Source organism: Humulus lupulus, chromosome 9 (genome assembly GCF_963169125.1).
Source record: "Humulus lupulus chromosome 9, drHumLupu1.1, whole genome shotgun sequence".
NCBI lineage: Eukaryota > Viridiplantae > Streptophyta > Magnoliopsida > Rosales > Cannabaceae > Humulus > Humulus lupulus.
The window spans coordinates 11,259,991-11,274,279 of record NC_084801.1 but is presented as its reverse complement, the minus strand read 5'-3'; the positions used below and the strand labels follow the sequence as shown (position 1 = coordinate 11,274,279).

General features: G+C 33.5%; 1 protein-coding gene across 1 annotated transcript; it reads right to left on the bottom strand.

Annotated features, from left to right (window-relative positions):
• Nucleotides 1-544: 544 nt before the first annotated feature.
• LOC133802382 (zinc finger CCCH domain-containing protein 40-like) lies at nucleotides 545-4,304 on the bottom strand. The gene is made up of 5 exons (XM_062240681.1): nucleotides 4,033-4,304; nucleotides 3,514-3,688; nucleotides 2,892-3,161; nucleotides 2,279-2,502; nucleotides 545-1,627 (listed from the first exon to the last, which is right to left on the bottom strand). The coding sequence occupies exons 2-5, from the start codon at nucleotides 3,616-3,618 to the stop codon at nucleotides 736-738; spliced, it is 1,491 nt and encodes a 496-aa protein (XP_062096665.1). The 5' UTR covers nucleotides 3,619-3,688; nucleotides 4,033-4,304; the 3' UTR covers nucleotides 545-735.
• Nucleotides 4,305-14,289: the final 9,985 nt, after the last annotated feature.

The following is a 14,289-nucleotide window of genomic DNA, read 5'->3' as shown; positions in this document are numbered from 1 at the left end:
GTTTACATTTATGAACCATAAATAACCACATTTTATTTTTAGGTCTACATTTTTAGCTTATAGTTTATATTTTAAAGCCTGGTAGTTTACATTTTAAATGGTTTTGGTTTATATTTTAATTAATTATGATTTTCATTCATGCTTTGAAAGAGTAAAATAGGTATTTTGATTAAAAAAAGTGTACTAATTATCAGTTTTAAAATTTTGGGTAAAAATAGAATAGACTAACTAAATCCCCTACATATAATTTCTGCTTTATGAGACAAATGATAATGGAGAGTTTTGAATCAAATCCTCTAAACTAGATGTTTTTATCAATAGGCAAATTGTACAACAATACTTGCAAGATTTAAATGGCTGAGAGCTCTCTTGGAAAAATCTAACACAACTTGCATCAATAACATTTTAAAAGACAATTAATATTGTCTCTGGGGCATTATCAAACAAAAATCCTTTTTTTCTCTCAAAAAAATATATATTTTGGATTATGTGATGTATATGACAATATGTCATAGTATATACGCAGGTGAATTAGCAAAAAATATAATGAAATGAACATCATGCAATTGATATAACCAACTAAACACCATAATCATAAAGATTTGTGGGTGTGTACGCAAGCCGCTGAATACATAGATCTTCACAATTCAGAAGACAAAGCCAGTTAAGAGTCAACTAAGCAAAAACAGTGCACTATACAGCCACAATCCAAAAACAGCACATGTAAGTTTATAGCTAAGATGATGATGATGTAGGGGCAGCAGATCCAGATGACCCTGGAGGGTTGGAACCCGATGCTACAGATCCTGCCGGAGCAGAGGCTGAAGCAGCAGGATGCTGATACTGCTGCTGGTTTACTGGAGGAGGGGGTTGTCGTGGTGGCATTGCGGAATGATGTGGTGCAGGGTACTGCTGATAAGGTGGTGGTGGACCTGGTGGTGGTGGCGGATGCATATACCCACCGTATGGTGGATAATACTGTTGATGATATTGGCCATGTTGTGGAGGCCTAGGATGGTAAGCAAAATGCTGCCCCTGCTGCTGCTGCTTGTCTTGTGATTTGTTCTCACCTGACCCTGAGGATCCACTAGAAGCACCCTCTTGAGAGGAAACAATAGCACCCATTCTCTGAGGATCCATTGACGGATAAAAGTTTCTCTCTGGCTGAGAAGGGGGAGGGATGTTGTAGTACATTGGTGCAGATTGGTCTTGAGATTGAAATTGCTGTTGAGATATGACAGCTCGAGGTAATAACCCACTGTGAGCTACTGCTGCCTGCTGTCTCGCTTCATCAGAGACATCACTCTCTGGTTTGGGTGCTTGTGGCCTACCCCACATAAGCTTCAACCTCAAACCCTTAATTACGAGTTTGTTTGAGAGCTCTTCTGCAGCCTTCTCTGCACCTTCTCTAGTTGTGTAGGCCACAAAGGCACATGCTCGCTGTAGTACCATCCGAACGGATTCAATCTCCCCATGAGCATAAAAGTTATCTCTTAAATCCTGCTCAGTAACTCTTGCATCAAGCCCACCCACATAAAGCGTTCTGATGCTCTCATCCTCCGGTGGTTCCAAAGACGGCATCTCTCCTGCCTTGTTGAGAAGCTTCTGGGCTACAGGATCATTGACTCTGTTCACATTAAAAATGAGTTACAAGCTAACATTTTAACCATCAACTAAAAGTAGTTAAGATAAATAACAAGTAAACACCAAATCTTCAACTTGTAAGAACAAATGTGTGATACATATTACATATAGGCAAAAATGTGTTGAGAAGAACTTCATTGACCTTTAAGATGACAAATTGTTTGCAAAAAGGATTCATGATTTTGAGAACTTTAGTTTGTACGAGCTATTGATGGATAATTTTCTTAAATTCTACAGCTTTGTTCTGCAACTGTCTCTTTATGAATTAGTTTATCATATTGTTATCAAGTATTTTATACTACTACATAATTTCTACATGACATTTTCTATATTTGTTATTAAAGTAAAAGCCTATGATTGCTGCCTCAGTCTGCCTAGAAGCCAAGCATCGTTGAGCTAAAGCAAAACCCTCAAGTACCCAAATAAGCTATTTAAAACCTTGAGTAAACCATTAACTCAAAGAAACAAGCAACTAGCCCACATCTACTAATGACAAATACCAATTAATATATGTGATCCCTTCACCATGCAGATGAGAGATTAACTAGAAACACACTTTCGAAGAAGAAGAAAGGCATCATATAAATTATTCATATCCATAATTAAATTGACAACTATTCCCTATTGAACATACCCATAGTATCGATCTTTTATATTTTGTTGCGACAACTCCCCAGTTATCGGCATCTCATGCCTGTAAGGACACTCAGCACCCCTAGTGCATTCACCACGAATATAGAAACTGCAAACATGGGCTCGATTCCTCTTGTAATAAGGTGTTGTTCTTTGAAGCTTCAAAATGGTGTCATTTGGCCGCACCTTTCCATAAGAAGATTCATAATCCAAACCAGCTCTAGCCTGCATTAAGATCGAATCAAACTAACTATCAACAAGAAAGCAAAAGGATTCTTAAGTGATTGCAGCCATCTTCATGGTTAGCAATTCCAACAAAGACACCACAAGCAAACAAAAGCACATATACATATAGTTCACTTCTCTCATCAAACTACAATTATCCAAAAGAGTGCATTAATGGGCTAACATCCTATCATCAAAATCATAAATAGGAACAATCAAGTTGATCTCCACTAGGAGCCAAAATTTACTGGAAAAACTATCCATGCTTAGGAAAACCCTAACAAAAACAATGACATCATATTAAGTAGACTAGTATATATTTCTTTCTTAGTGTCACTGTCAATATTGTTGTTTACTGCCAAATTAAATAAAAATAAATTTATACATACCTTCCTATCATGTTCTTCAGCGAAAAACTCTCTATTTACATCACTCTTGGGAATGGCCTCATTTGAATTAATAGAAAGTGCAGTATCTCGAACTTGGACTGGTAAACCATATTCCAAATCCAAAAGGCAAACTTGACAAACGTTTTTCACTTTACTGCAAGTCTGGCAAATTTCTGATTTCTTAAATCTTGCATCCCGACCTGGTCTCCATCTGAAAACTGTGAATGGTCGTGTACAAATCTTGCACTCCTTGTCATAATTTGCTTTTGTCTGCATTCCATGTATATGTACACCAACAGCATTAGTAGAAACTAGAAATTACACAACTATATAAAACATATATTGGATTAAATCAAACACATTCTAAAGAAATGCATTTTGCTCCAGCTTGGACAAGTAGACAATTGTCAAGAGCTAAACAAGTAAGAATCTTCAAGGGTGTTGTCACACTCACATGTAATAAGGAGCAAAGAAACAATGATTCACATAACAAAAACAGAGAGAAAAGTAATTCAATACAAAATGGCTACAAAAATAGAATAAAGCTTTTGTGCTAATTACAAAACATTAATATAAACTGTTAATACTCATATCTCTAGTATCTGAAATCAAAGATACATACCATCCGAACGTAAGGATTGTCACCAAGACATGACTCGCAGATTATGGGGAAGTCCGATCTTTCCCAACCGTCGGCCTCTACGTCTCGAAGCAACCTGTGTGCCATTACTGCCTAACGAAAATTTAACTCTTTCAAACGCCCTTCCTTGATATTGAACCCACTCAGAAAACCTAACCTGAGCACAAGCCAAAACGAGAAACGGAATGGATCAGTTAAATTTCTTTGCCAATAATCTAGCCCTTAAATTGCTTTCTGGCTTTTGAAATCCAAGTCTAAAGAACACTAATTTCCCCAATTTTTACTTAGACTGAATGCCCTTGTTGGAAAAAAAAATAATTAATAAATATAAAAAAGAACAAAAATTTATAACCTAACCCTAAGCACTGGCGAAGCTTTTTATATCAAATTCAATCGATTTTCGGCATACATATTGAACTAATCTCCAATCTTAACACAAGAATTTACCCCCAAAACGGAAAATATGATATAACTGACATGAGAAAAATCCCAAACACATACAAATTTCTTGGCAGCGAGCGATGGTGAGTGAAGAAGAGAGACGACCACAGCAACACTAGTCGCGACAGCAGCTGTGCAAGGGAGTCGGAGATGCCGAGATGTGACCGCAGCAATGGTCCGACGACAAGGACAGCCGATCCGGCTGGCGGACTGGGGAGGCCGGCGGTCTACAGGAGATACCCAAAGGGAGATGAAAGAGAAGAGCAACCAGGTGAAGGCGAACGTTGCAAAAAGCAGAGGCAATTAGGGCAAAACAAAACTAAAGAAAAGGGTATTTGATTCTGTTAGTCCCTGAATTATACTACTGATTACAATTTGGTCCTTATGAATTTTATGGTTTTAAGTGATATTAGCAACATACATATTTAAGTTTATGGTTATGGTTATGTTTTATTTAAATATCTAACTTAACATCAATATCTCAAATTTGTTTTTTTTAACCGTTATTTGATAAATACTTTATTTTTTAAATATAAATATTACCGGTATAAATACCTAAGTTGTTTATGTAAACATAAATAAATAAAAATTAGTTTTAAAAAATAAAATATTTATAATTTATTTTACAAATATTAAAAATTAGATATTTAAGTGAAATAATGACATAAAATTATGCATAAATTTAAATATTTATGCTGTCAATATACTTTTTATTTTAGCAACTAAGAGCACTCCTAATGGAAGAGGTAAAATGTTTAATTTTTTATAATATAGAGAAAAAATTGTTAAATAGTCTTTCAATGGGTGATGTAAAGTTATATTTTTTTACCTAAATGAATAGTATTTCTTTATATGTTGTCAAGCTTTAAATATTTTATTATTTTTTTATAAACTTTTGTATATATATATATATATGAGTGTGCTATTATATTTAATTATTTTATTTCTTAAAATGAATAAAATATTTTTTTAAAATATAATATTTAAATGATGTAGAGAAAAAATAGAGAAGTTGATATATACTATAATGTAAAAGTTTGAGGTAAATTTTATTAAAAAAAACATGTATTTTTTAATACATTTTCTCTATAATATTTAGCTAAAACTCACAAAAACGTCTTCCATCAGCTCCTTAATACATATATTTATAATAGCTATGCACAAATTCTAATTAATCTATATTTACGTTTACATAACATTTACATATCATTTATATAATATTTTAATATTATTATTTTTCTTTATAAGTTTTCTCTCTCCCATTTAGTATATATATTTATTTTTTCTTTTTTCTTTTTCAATTATTTTATTTTACTTTAATTAATAAAATATGTTTAAAGATATAATATGTAAATGATGTAGAGAAATATATAGAAAATGATGTATGGTATAATGTAAAACTTAGAGATAAAATAAAAAAATGTGTATTTTTTGATATATTTTAAAGAATGGAGCAAAGCATGGATGCTCTAAGTCTTAAACTTTTAAATTCTTAGTAAGCCTTCTTTTTACTAGTTGAATGAAAGTCAAATTTTTTTACATAAGTAGCCAGAGAAAAAAATTATGTTTTTTTTCATAATTTTTTTTTTACCTTCGAGGCAATTCTCTAGGCCTCGAAAAAGGCGTCGGGCCCCACCACGACCTCCTTCTCCACGGTGGGACCAAAGTGGGGAATCAGGGAGTCTGTTGCGACCTCTTTCCCTTTGCTGGCTTGTTGAGAAGACGAGCTGCCAGCACTCTTCTTGGATGCGCTCTTCTTGGGTCCCATCTAGTCGCCTAACGAACAAAGAAGAAAGTTTAGAAAAGGCGACCTAAGCATAAGAAAGAATCTAGCGCGAAGAAGGGTTTCCTTTACACGGGTTGAGGTAATCTCAGCCCGCGGCGAGTGAGACCACGCGGTTCTATGAACACGCACCTGTGCTCCCAACGGGTCCTCGATTGCTCGGGATCCATGTGTCAAGAGGGTCAGGATAAAATTTGTCTTAGAAGGAAAGTTTCGAAAGGCAAAACCGCCTGTGAAGTGTGTCCCCTAAGCTACCCGGTTTTTGCACCCTAGAAACTTGTTGTTCCAAACAGGCATAAAAAACTTTTTCCCAGAAAATCACCCCGGAATTGTATCCTATGAGTCATGCTCCTAAGCATCCTCTTTCCTACGGTCAATACCCCTAGGATAAAAACCTACGCACAAAATACCAGCAAAGAAAAACGAAAGACAAACAACCTATTGCATGCGGCTAACAAGAAAGTTTACCTAAGCAAGGAAAAGGGAAAACATTTAAAGCATGAAACAAACGGATGACTTACAGAAATTTTTCGCAGCGTAAAGACTGAAAGGAGCGTCTGGGTTGAAGTCCCGTTGGAATCGCTGGTACCGGAGTCACGAAAGAGCCCTCGTGTCTGAAACTCAGGAACGTCGGGAATAGTGACCGGAAGAAAGAAAGGGTTTTGAGACTGAGAAGAAAGAAGAAAGAAGAAGAGAAAAATTTCAAATAAAATGGTGGCTCATGCGAAAGGTGGCCAGCCTTATAAATACGTAAAATGTAAAAGAATGAGGGTCGTTCAATTGTCTTAATGTAGGATACGAGGATCACAACTCGAAAGACGAAACGACGGCCCAAGACAGGCTAGGCCATTTAATGCGGTTCTCGGAAGACGGACCGTCACCAACCACGATGCTCCACGTATCCGATACCAGCGTAATGGGCGGGATATCAAGAGTCCACAAGGAAGCCTAAAAGCCCCCACTGTGACCGCAGGTGACGTCATGTGCCACGAGCAGGGGCTTGGGGGGCAAATGTACGCCCTAGATATCCACGGGTTATTAGCGAGCTGAAAATGGGCATAATCCTATTAGCCACGTGGAAGCTCCTACCCGGAGCTGTTGTTACAAGTCTCTACCTCTTTAGCTCGAGGTAGCCAATGGTTTAGTAATAATACTCAGGGATTAGGTCAGCAGCGTGGACACCACGAGCTGGGACTACATCAAGCTCGGGGTACGAGCTGGAGCTGACACGTCTGACCCTTTATAAAGTCAACCACGCAATGTAAACGTGCATATATCAGATATCACGTGTCTACCCCATTCCTGAATTCTCGGACACGCAACATAAACGTGCGTGTTCAGCCACCCCACGACTGGTTTGGGTCATGCGGCCCATTATCCCCTTTACCTATTGATTAGACCACACTTCAGTGTCAGGTTTTAGGAATTAATCATGAATGTCACAGAAGTGACATGATGGGTAAGAAGGTCACGGGATGACCCCCTTTGCCAACACCCAGGCGTCCTTTCCCTATAAATATGGAGACCCTGAGAGTTGCAAAAGGTTGGCTTCGAATTTGTAAAGAAATACCTTGTAAGGAATATCAAAGATATATCAATAATATTGGCTGGTGGACTAGAAGGATTTTAACATTCGAACCACCTAAAAAAAGTATTCGAGTTATAATCTTCCTTTGAGATCATTCATCTATTACGGTTCATCATTTAGCACTAATCTCTTTCCTTATTCATATAATTATCTATTGCCAAAGAACCGCGTCAATATTGTTGTTATGAGATTGTTGTCGTGTTGCGTTTTAGTTAAAAAAAAACATATTAACGTGTAATGAGTTAATGTTAAGTTATTGTCTTATTGTTGTTTTTAGTTGTTTCATTGACACCGTATTTTTTCAAATATAAAACTTTTAAAAATATATTTTTAAAAACTTAAGGTAATATTTTTTAAAAAAGACATCAGGCACCATAAAAAAAAAGTACAAAAACACCAAAAAAAAAATTTTTGAAAAAATCTCAAAAATAAACTAGTTGTGTTTTTTTTTTTTTTTGGAAAACATTTTGGTATGAGGTAATCTTTGGTTAGAAAAGGTTAAGTTAATACGTAAGAGGCTAATCTAAAATCTTACAAAATAAGTGGGTTTCAAATATTACTCTCAATCAAAATAATGTGAGACCCACGTATAATTAATGTTAAAATAAATAATTAATACCATATTAGTTTTTGGATCGCCTATTTATAAAAGAGATGGTATGCTCGTTACAATACATGGTCATTGTGTAACCGTTACAAATAATATTTAAACATTAACTACACTGATTGCATTAATTGCAATAGTTATTCTATAATTGGAAATGTCTGCATTGATTATACTTAAAAGTTCGAGCGTTCCTTAATGTTGGTCTTCACTTGAGAGTCGTTTGGTCTTCGTATAAGAAGTATGCAAGGCTAAGTAGTTCCCACGTTTATGCAAGATAAGACTCATCGCATTAGTTTATATCTTTGAAAAATGCGAGTTTATATTTCCACCTAAGTTCGATGAACAACTCCATCTACTGCTATCTTCAGTTTTATTTGGATTTGAATGTGTATGCTATCTTCAGTTTTATTTGGATTTGAATGTGTAGGAAAAAAGATATAGTATATAATACTTGAATAAACGCAATATGATAAATACAATATTTATATCTACTAAATTAAAGATACATAAATATTATAATTATAAATAATACAATATATATATAATAATATAATATTATAATTATAAATAACTTATAATATATATAACAATATAATATTATAATTATAAATAACAATAATATATATAACAATATAATATTATAATTATAAATAACAATATATAAATAATTATAATATAAATAGCAATTATAATTAATTTACACAATAATTATAAAGAACAAAATTAAAAACCGAGGCCTATGTAACACACAGGTTCCTTAAAACAGATTCGCCGCCTCTACGAGGTTTCGACGTCTATCTCCCAGGATACAACGGTGAACGACAAGTAACTCAATTACTTTGCCGAACCAAATATGCCCGAACTCTATCACACTAGAACAAATCTAAAAACTCTAAAGAGTAGAAAAGAAAAAACAATACTGAAAATATATATATCTTAATCTCCAATGGAAGACAAATATATATAACAACATATGTTTTGGTGTAAATAAAACTAAGGCCTCTAATCTCTATATATAGACTATCCTTTGAGACACACTTTTATTCACAAAAGATGTGGGACAAAACCCAATTGGTTTTTCCATTCAAAAAAAAATATCCAACAATCCCCCACATGAATGGAAAAACTGACTCAAGAATAACCAACAGATGGTTTAGACCTAGGTGATAGAGTTCAACGGTAGAAGCCTGCATAGGATAGGTAGGTGTTACCCTTTAAACCTTCCCTTGTGTAAGTATATTTACTTTACTGGCTGATCAGTAGACGCGATGTCTTTGAACTGTTCTGCCGTTCGTGTAAACGATGATATACCACACACAGGAATCTTCCTGACATATAATGGTTCTCAAGATTATGTTCGTTTTGGCCCTGAACATTTCCCTGGTTCTGCAAGAGATATTCTAGGAATTGAGCCATTATTCAATCCCTATAGAAGCGGCCCATCTTCTCTCTCACATAGGTGATTTTCTTAATTAAGAGTAACCCGTATTACTCTGCTCGACATTTCGACGCATAAGAAATCATTAAAAGCATAGCTTAACCTTTTCCTTACGGTTATCACTGTTTCATCATAGGAATGGACAATGAGGATAACCCCCACAGTGATCCAACATAGTCTTTACAGTTTTAGTTGTCCCTTTGAACCTAGATCTTGGGATCTCCAGTCAACTAGGTGGGGTGTCTACTGTTTTGACTTTATTCATTCATGGGCTTTAGACCCATTCCCCTCGATGATTTTTCAACCAACTCTCTATTTAACCCTTTGGTTAGCGGATCCGCAATATTATCCTTTGACTTCACATAGTCAATAGAGATAACTCCAGTTGAGAGTAGTTGTCTAATGGTATTGTGTCTACGACGTATATGTCTAGACTTACCATTATACATATTATTATGCGCCCTACCAATTGCAGATTGACTATCGCAATGTAAGCCAATAGCTGGCACTGGTTTAGGCCATTTTGGAATATCTTCTAAAAATTGACGAAGCCATTCAGCTTCTTCGCCACACTTGTCTAAGGCAATAAACTCAGATCCCATCGTGGATCTAGCTATTACCGTTTGTTTAGAAGATTTCCATGATACAACTGCACCACCGAGTGTGAACACATATCCACTCATAGATTTTAAATCTTTCATGTCAAATTTCTAGTTCAACATACTCTTGATAGATTTGATCATCTTATCACTGCTTCCAACAATGAGCATGTCAAAAAATTGACATAGTCATTATCTGTTTCTTTAACATAAATTTAAGTTGATTCTCAACTTCAGTCTTATGGAGAACAAATTTCTCTGTAGCCTCGATTTTGCTTTTTAGCAAATACACATAGCAATATTAGTGCTATTATCGACAAAAGTAATAAAATACTTATTGCCTCCCCTTGTTTGAACAAATTTTAAATCACATACATCGCTATGGATTAAATTTAGGGGTTCATTATTCCTTTCAATCGTTTTGAAGGAAGACCTTGTTAGTTTTTCCTTAACACAGGTTTCTCACTTATGATTTTGAATCAATGTGGAATTTTGGTATGTGATTCAAGTTAATTAATCTACACAAAGTGTCATAATTTAACATGTCCTAGTCTACCATGCCAAACATAGGAAGACTCAAGCAAGTTAGTAGAAGAGTTATTAACTTTATTGATAATTGGTTTAACAACCATTACACTGAGTTTAAACAACCCATCAATTACATAACCACTTCCCACATACATTCCACTTTTGGACAGAACAACTTTGTCTGACTCAAATACAATTCGGAATCCGTGTTTGTTCAACAGTGAACCAGACACTAGGTTTTTCCGGATCTCTGGTACGTACAGTACGTTGTTCAGAGTCAGTTCCTTTCCAGAAGTCATTTTTAGGATCACACTTCCTTGACCCGCAATTTTAGATGTGGCAGAATTTCCCATGAAAATCTTCTCGCCATTATCTACCTATTCAAAAGATTTGAACAGACTCTTGTTTGAGCATACATGCCGAGTGGCACCAGTATCAATCCACCACTCCATTGGGTTGGAATTGACTAGGTTTATCTCAGACACTATGGCTGATAGATTTATTAGATCAAACTTAAAGAAAATTCTTAGGTTAGCCTGGAAGGGTAAAAAACCCGACCATTCGTGGTCTAGCCTCTCGTAGAATATTTCTATTAAGTATTTATCCAGCCTCAAATATCTCTACTAGATAATTTCCAAAGAACACTAGAAGAAGGGTCTAGCCCCTGCCTCAGCAGTCTAGTTTCTTTGAAAATATTCAGTTCCCAGAACTTCTCTAGTGAGATTTAAGTTCAAACGAACTTTTCGCAATAACAATATCTTTCAATATATAGATATAGAAATATCACTAATAGATATATTCAAATATTATATTTAAACAATAATCTGTTTTAAGATTGTAGGAAAAACCATATCGTATATAATACTTGAATAAACGCAATATGATAAATACAATATTTATATCTACTAAATTAAAGATACATAAATATTATAATTATAAATAATACAATATAAATAACTTATAATATATATAACAATATTATAATTATAAATAACTTATAATATATATAATAATATAATATTATAATTATAAATAACTTATAATATATATAACAATATAATATTATAATTATAAATAACAATAATATATATAACAATATAATATTATAATTATAAATAACAATATATAAATAACTATAATATAAATAGCAATTATAATTAATTTACACAATAATTATAAATAACAAAATTAAAAATCGAGGCCTGTGTAACACACAGTTTCCTTAAAACAGATTCGCCGCCTCTACAAGGTTTCAACGTCTATCTCCCAGGATACAACGGTGAACGACAAGTAACTCAATTACTTCGCCGAACCAAATATGCCCGAACTCTATCACACTAGAACAAATCTAAAAACTCTAAAGAGTAGAAAAGAAAAAACAATACTGAAAATATATATATCTTAATCTCCAATGGAAGACAAATATATATAACAACATATGTTTTGGTGTAAATAAAACTAAGGCCTCTAATCTCTATATATAGACTATCCTTTGAGACACACTTTTATTCACAAAAGATGTGGGACAAAACCCAATTGGTTTTTCCATTAAAAAAAAATATCCAACAGAATGATTATTGCTAGTCCCAGGTGTTTGTGACTGTCTTTTGTGTTGGTTTTTCTCTACTACTTGTACCTGCATAATATCTTAACTCTGAATTGGCAAATCTAACTTATTATCTGGGCCATCAATATATGCTGCATCAGCAACATCATCGTCATTGACATAAGGATCATAATCATATAGATCGTACTTTGTTGTGTCAGTAACATATGGCAGATTTCTAATAGGGATATCATCATGGACAATAATCGGAGGATGATAATAGGGATATCATCATACAAAATGTCAAGCGGTTACTTGTACATCACACCTTTCTACAAAGGTAGAACTTGATTTTCAACATCTCTGAAAATACAATCCCTATCTTTCAGTTCTCAAACACCATAATATGCAACAAATATGAAAACAATCGAATCTGTATTGAAAAAAATTGTCAAAAATGATTATTATAAAAAAAAAATGCAAAACATAACTGTAAAACATCAACTTCCATCGAGCTTAATCGAGGTAAGTCGAGGTCAAGAATTGAGGCATGTCGAGGTTTAAGGTGGTTTCCAAAGTAAATGCATGAGTACCTATCGAGGTCCATCGAGGCAAGTCGAGAACAATTGAGGTAATCTTTCTAGTTCAATTATTCTCGGAATGTCGAGGTCCGTCGAGGTGAACTTTCTAATTGAATTCTTATGGACTTATCGAGGTCCATCGAGCCAAATCAAGGTGAACTATTTACTTAAATGAATGTAGATCTATCGAGGTCCCCTAATCCTAACACTAATTGAGACACGTCGAGGCAAATTTAGGACCATCAAGCCTCTAGTTATGTGAAACCATCAAGGTCTGTCGACTTTCATCGAAACTCATCGAGGCAAACAAAAAACCCAGAAAAACGCAGAGAGACAAATATCCATTCCGACAGTCAAACAATATAATAAAACACGAATGCATACACAGATATATTCGAAATACTTAAAGCAATGCAATTAAACAAGTATCCTCACTACATATAACGAAAATATACTTGACCATAAGATTTGTGCCACTAGATCCCAAACCCAAAATAGAGTTTCTTGTCTTGATATGATTTAAAACTTGTCCAAAGAACAACTTCAAATCTCAGATTAGATGAGCTCCAAAATTATTATAGATTGAGAAAATAAATTGTGGCTGCCTTGTTTTCGTGAGTGAGAGAGATTGAGAGAAGGGAAAGCGTGAGAAATAGGGAGGGAGAAGACAATATGAGAAAAAGATAGAGAAATTTATGTTAAGGGTATTTTGGAAATTCAATAGAATCTATATATTTATATAAATGAGAGTTCGAAGAAGATGATGTATTTTATTAATTTTTCTATTTTTTTTAAATATCATAAATCTATTTATTTATGTAAAGACACTATAAAATTGTTCTAAATCACTCTATCTATTCTCTTAGTTTTTCTCATTATTTTATTTATCTTTTTCTAAGAATCTATATCTATCTATATATATATATATACTTATATAAAGGAGAGTCATATGAAGGTGAGCTATACGTAGGTGGTATGACTTTCTAGAATCAATAATATATGATTTATTTATTTTATCATAATTTGTGATTTTTCTAAATTTTTTTTATTTAAAAAAATAATTAATTAACAATTTTTAAAATCCCTATAGTCTGACGTGGTTTACAAATCATTATGGGGCGATACTTTTAGGTTATAAATAAATCATGTAGTAACTTTGGTTTATAATTTGTCTTTTTCTTATGATGATTGATTTAACTCAATCATGTCAAATAGTTATTTTTTTTTACTTTATCAAATTTATATTAATATTTAATATATTATTTATATTTATATATTTAGTTTTGTAGTATATATTTTTATACATTGAAAAAAATGATAAATATATAGTATACCAAACAATAATGTATATATATATGTGTTTCATTACTTATTTCTAAAAAAAATCATGTTCACAATTTTTCAAGTGGCATATAAAATATTTTATGGTGTGGTGATATTGAGTTCGTTGGGAAAAAAATAGACACTCTAACATGTTAATAAGTTCAAGATACTCAAAGAAATTAAGACCTTATAATATTGATTTTTTTTTTGTGTGTGTTATGATTTATCTTTTGTGCTAATCATATCAAATAAAAGAGAAAAAAAATGTAATTATGATATAGTTCCTCATATTTTTTTATATAAGAATTATAAAAAGTATTAGTA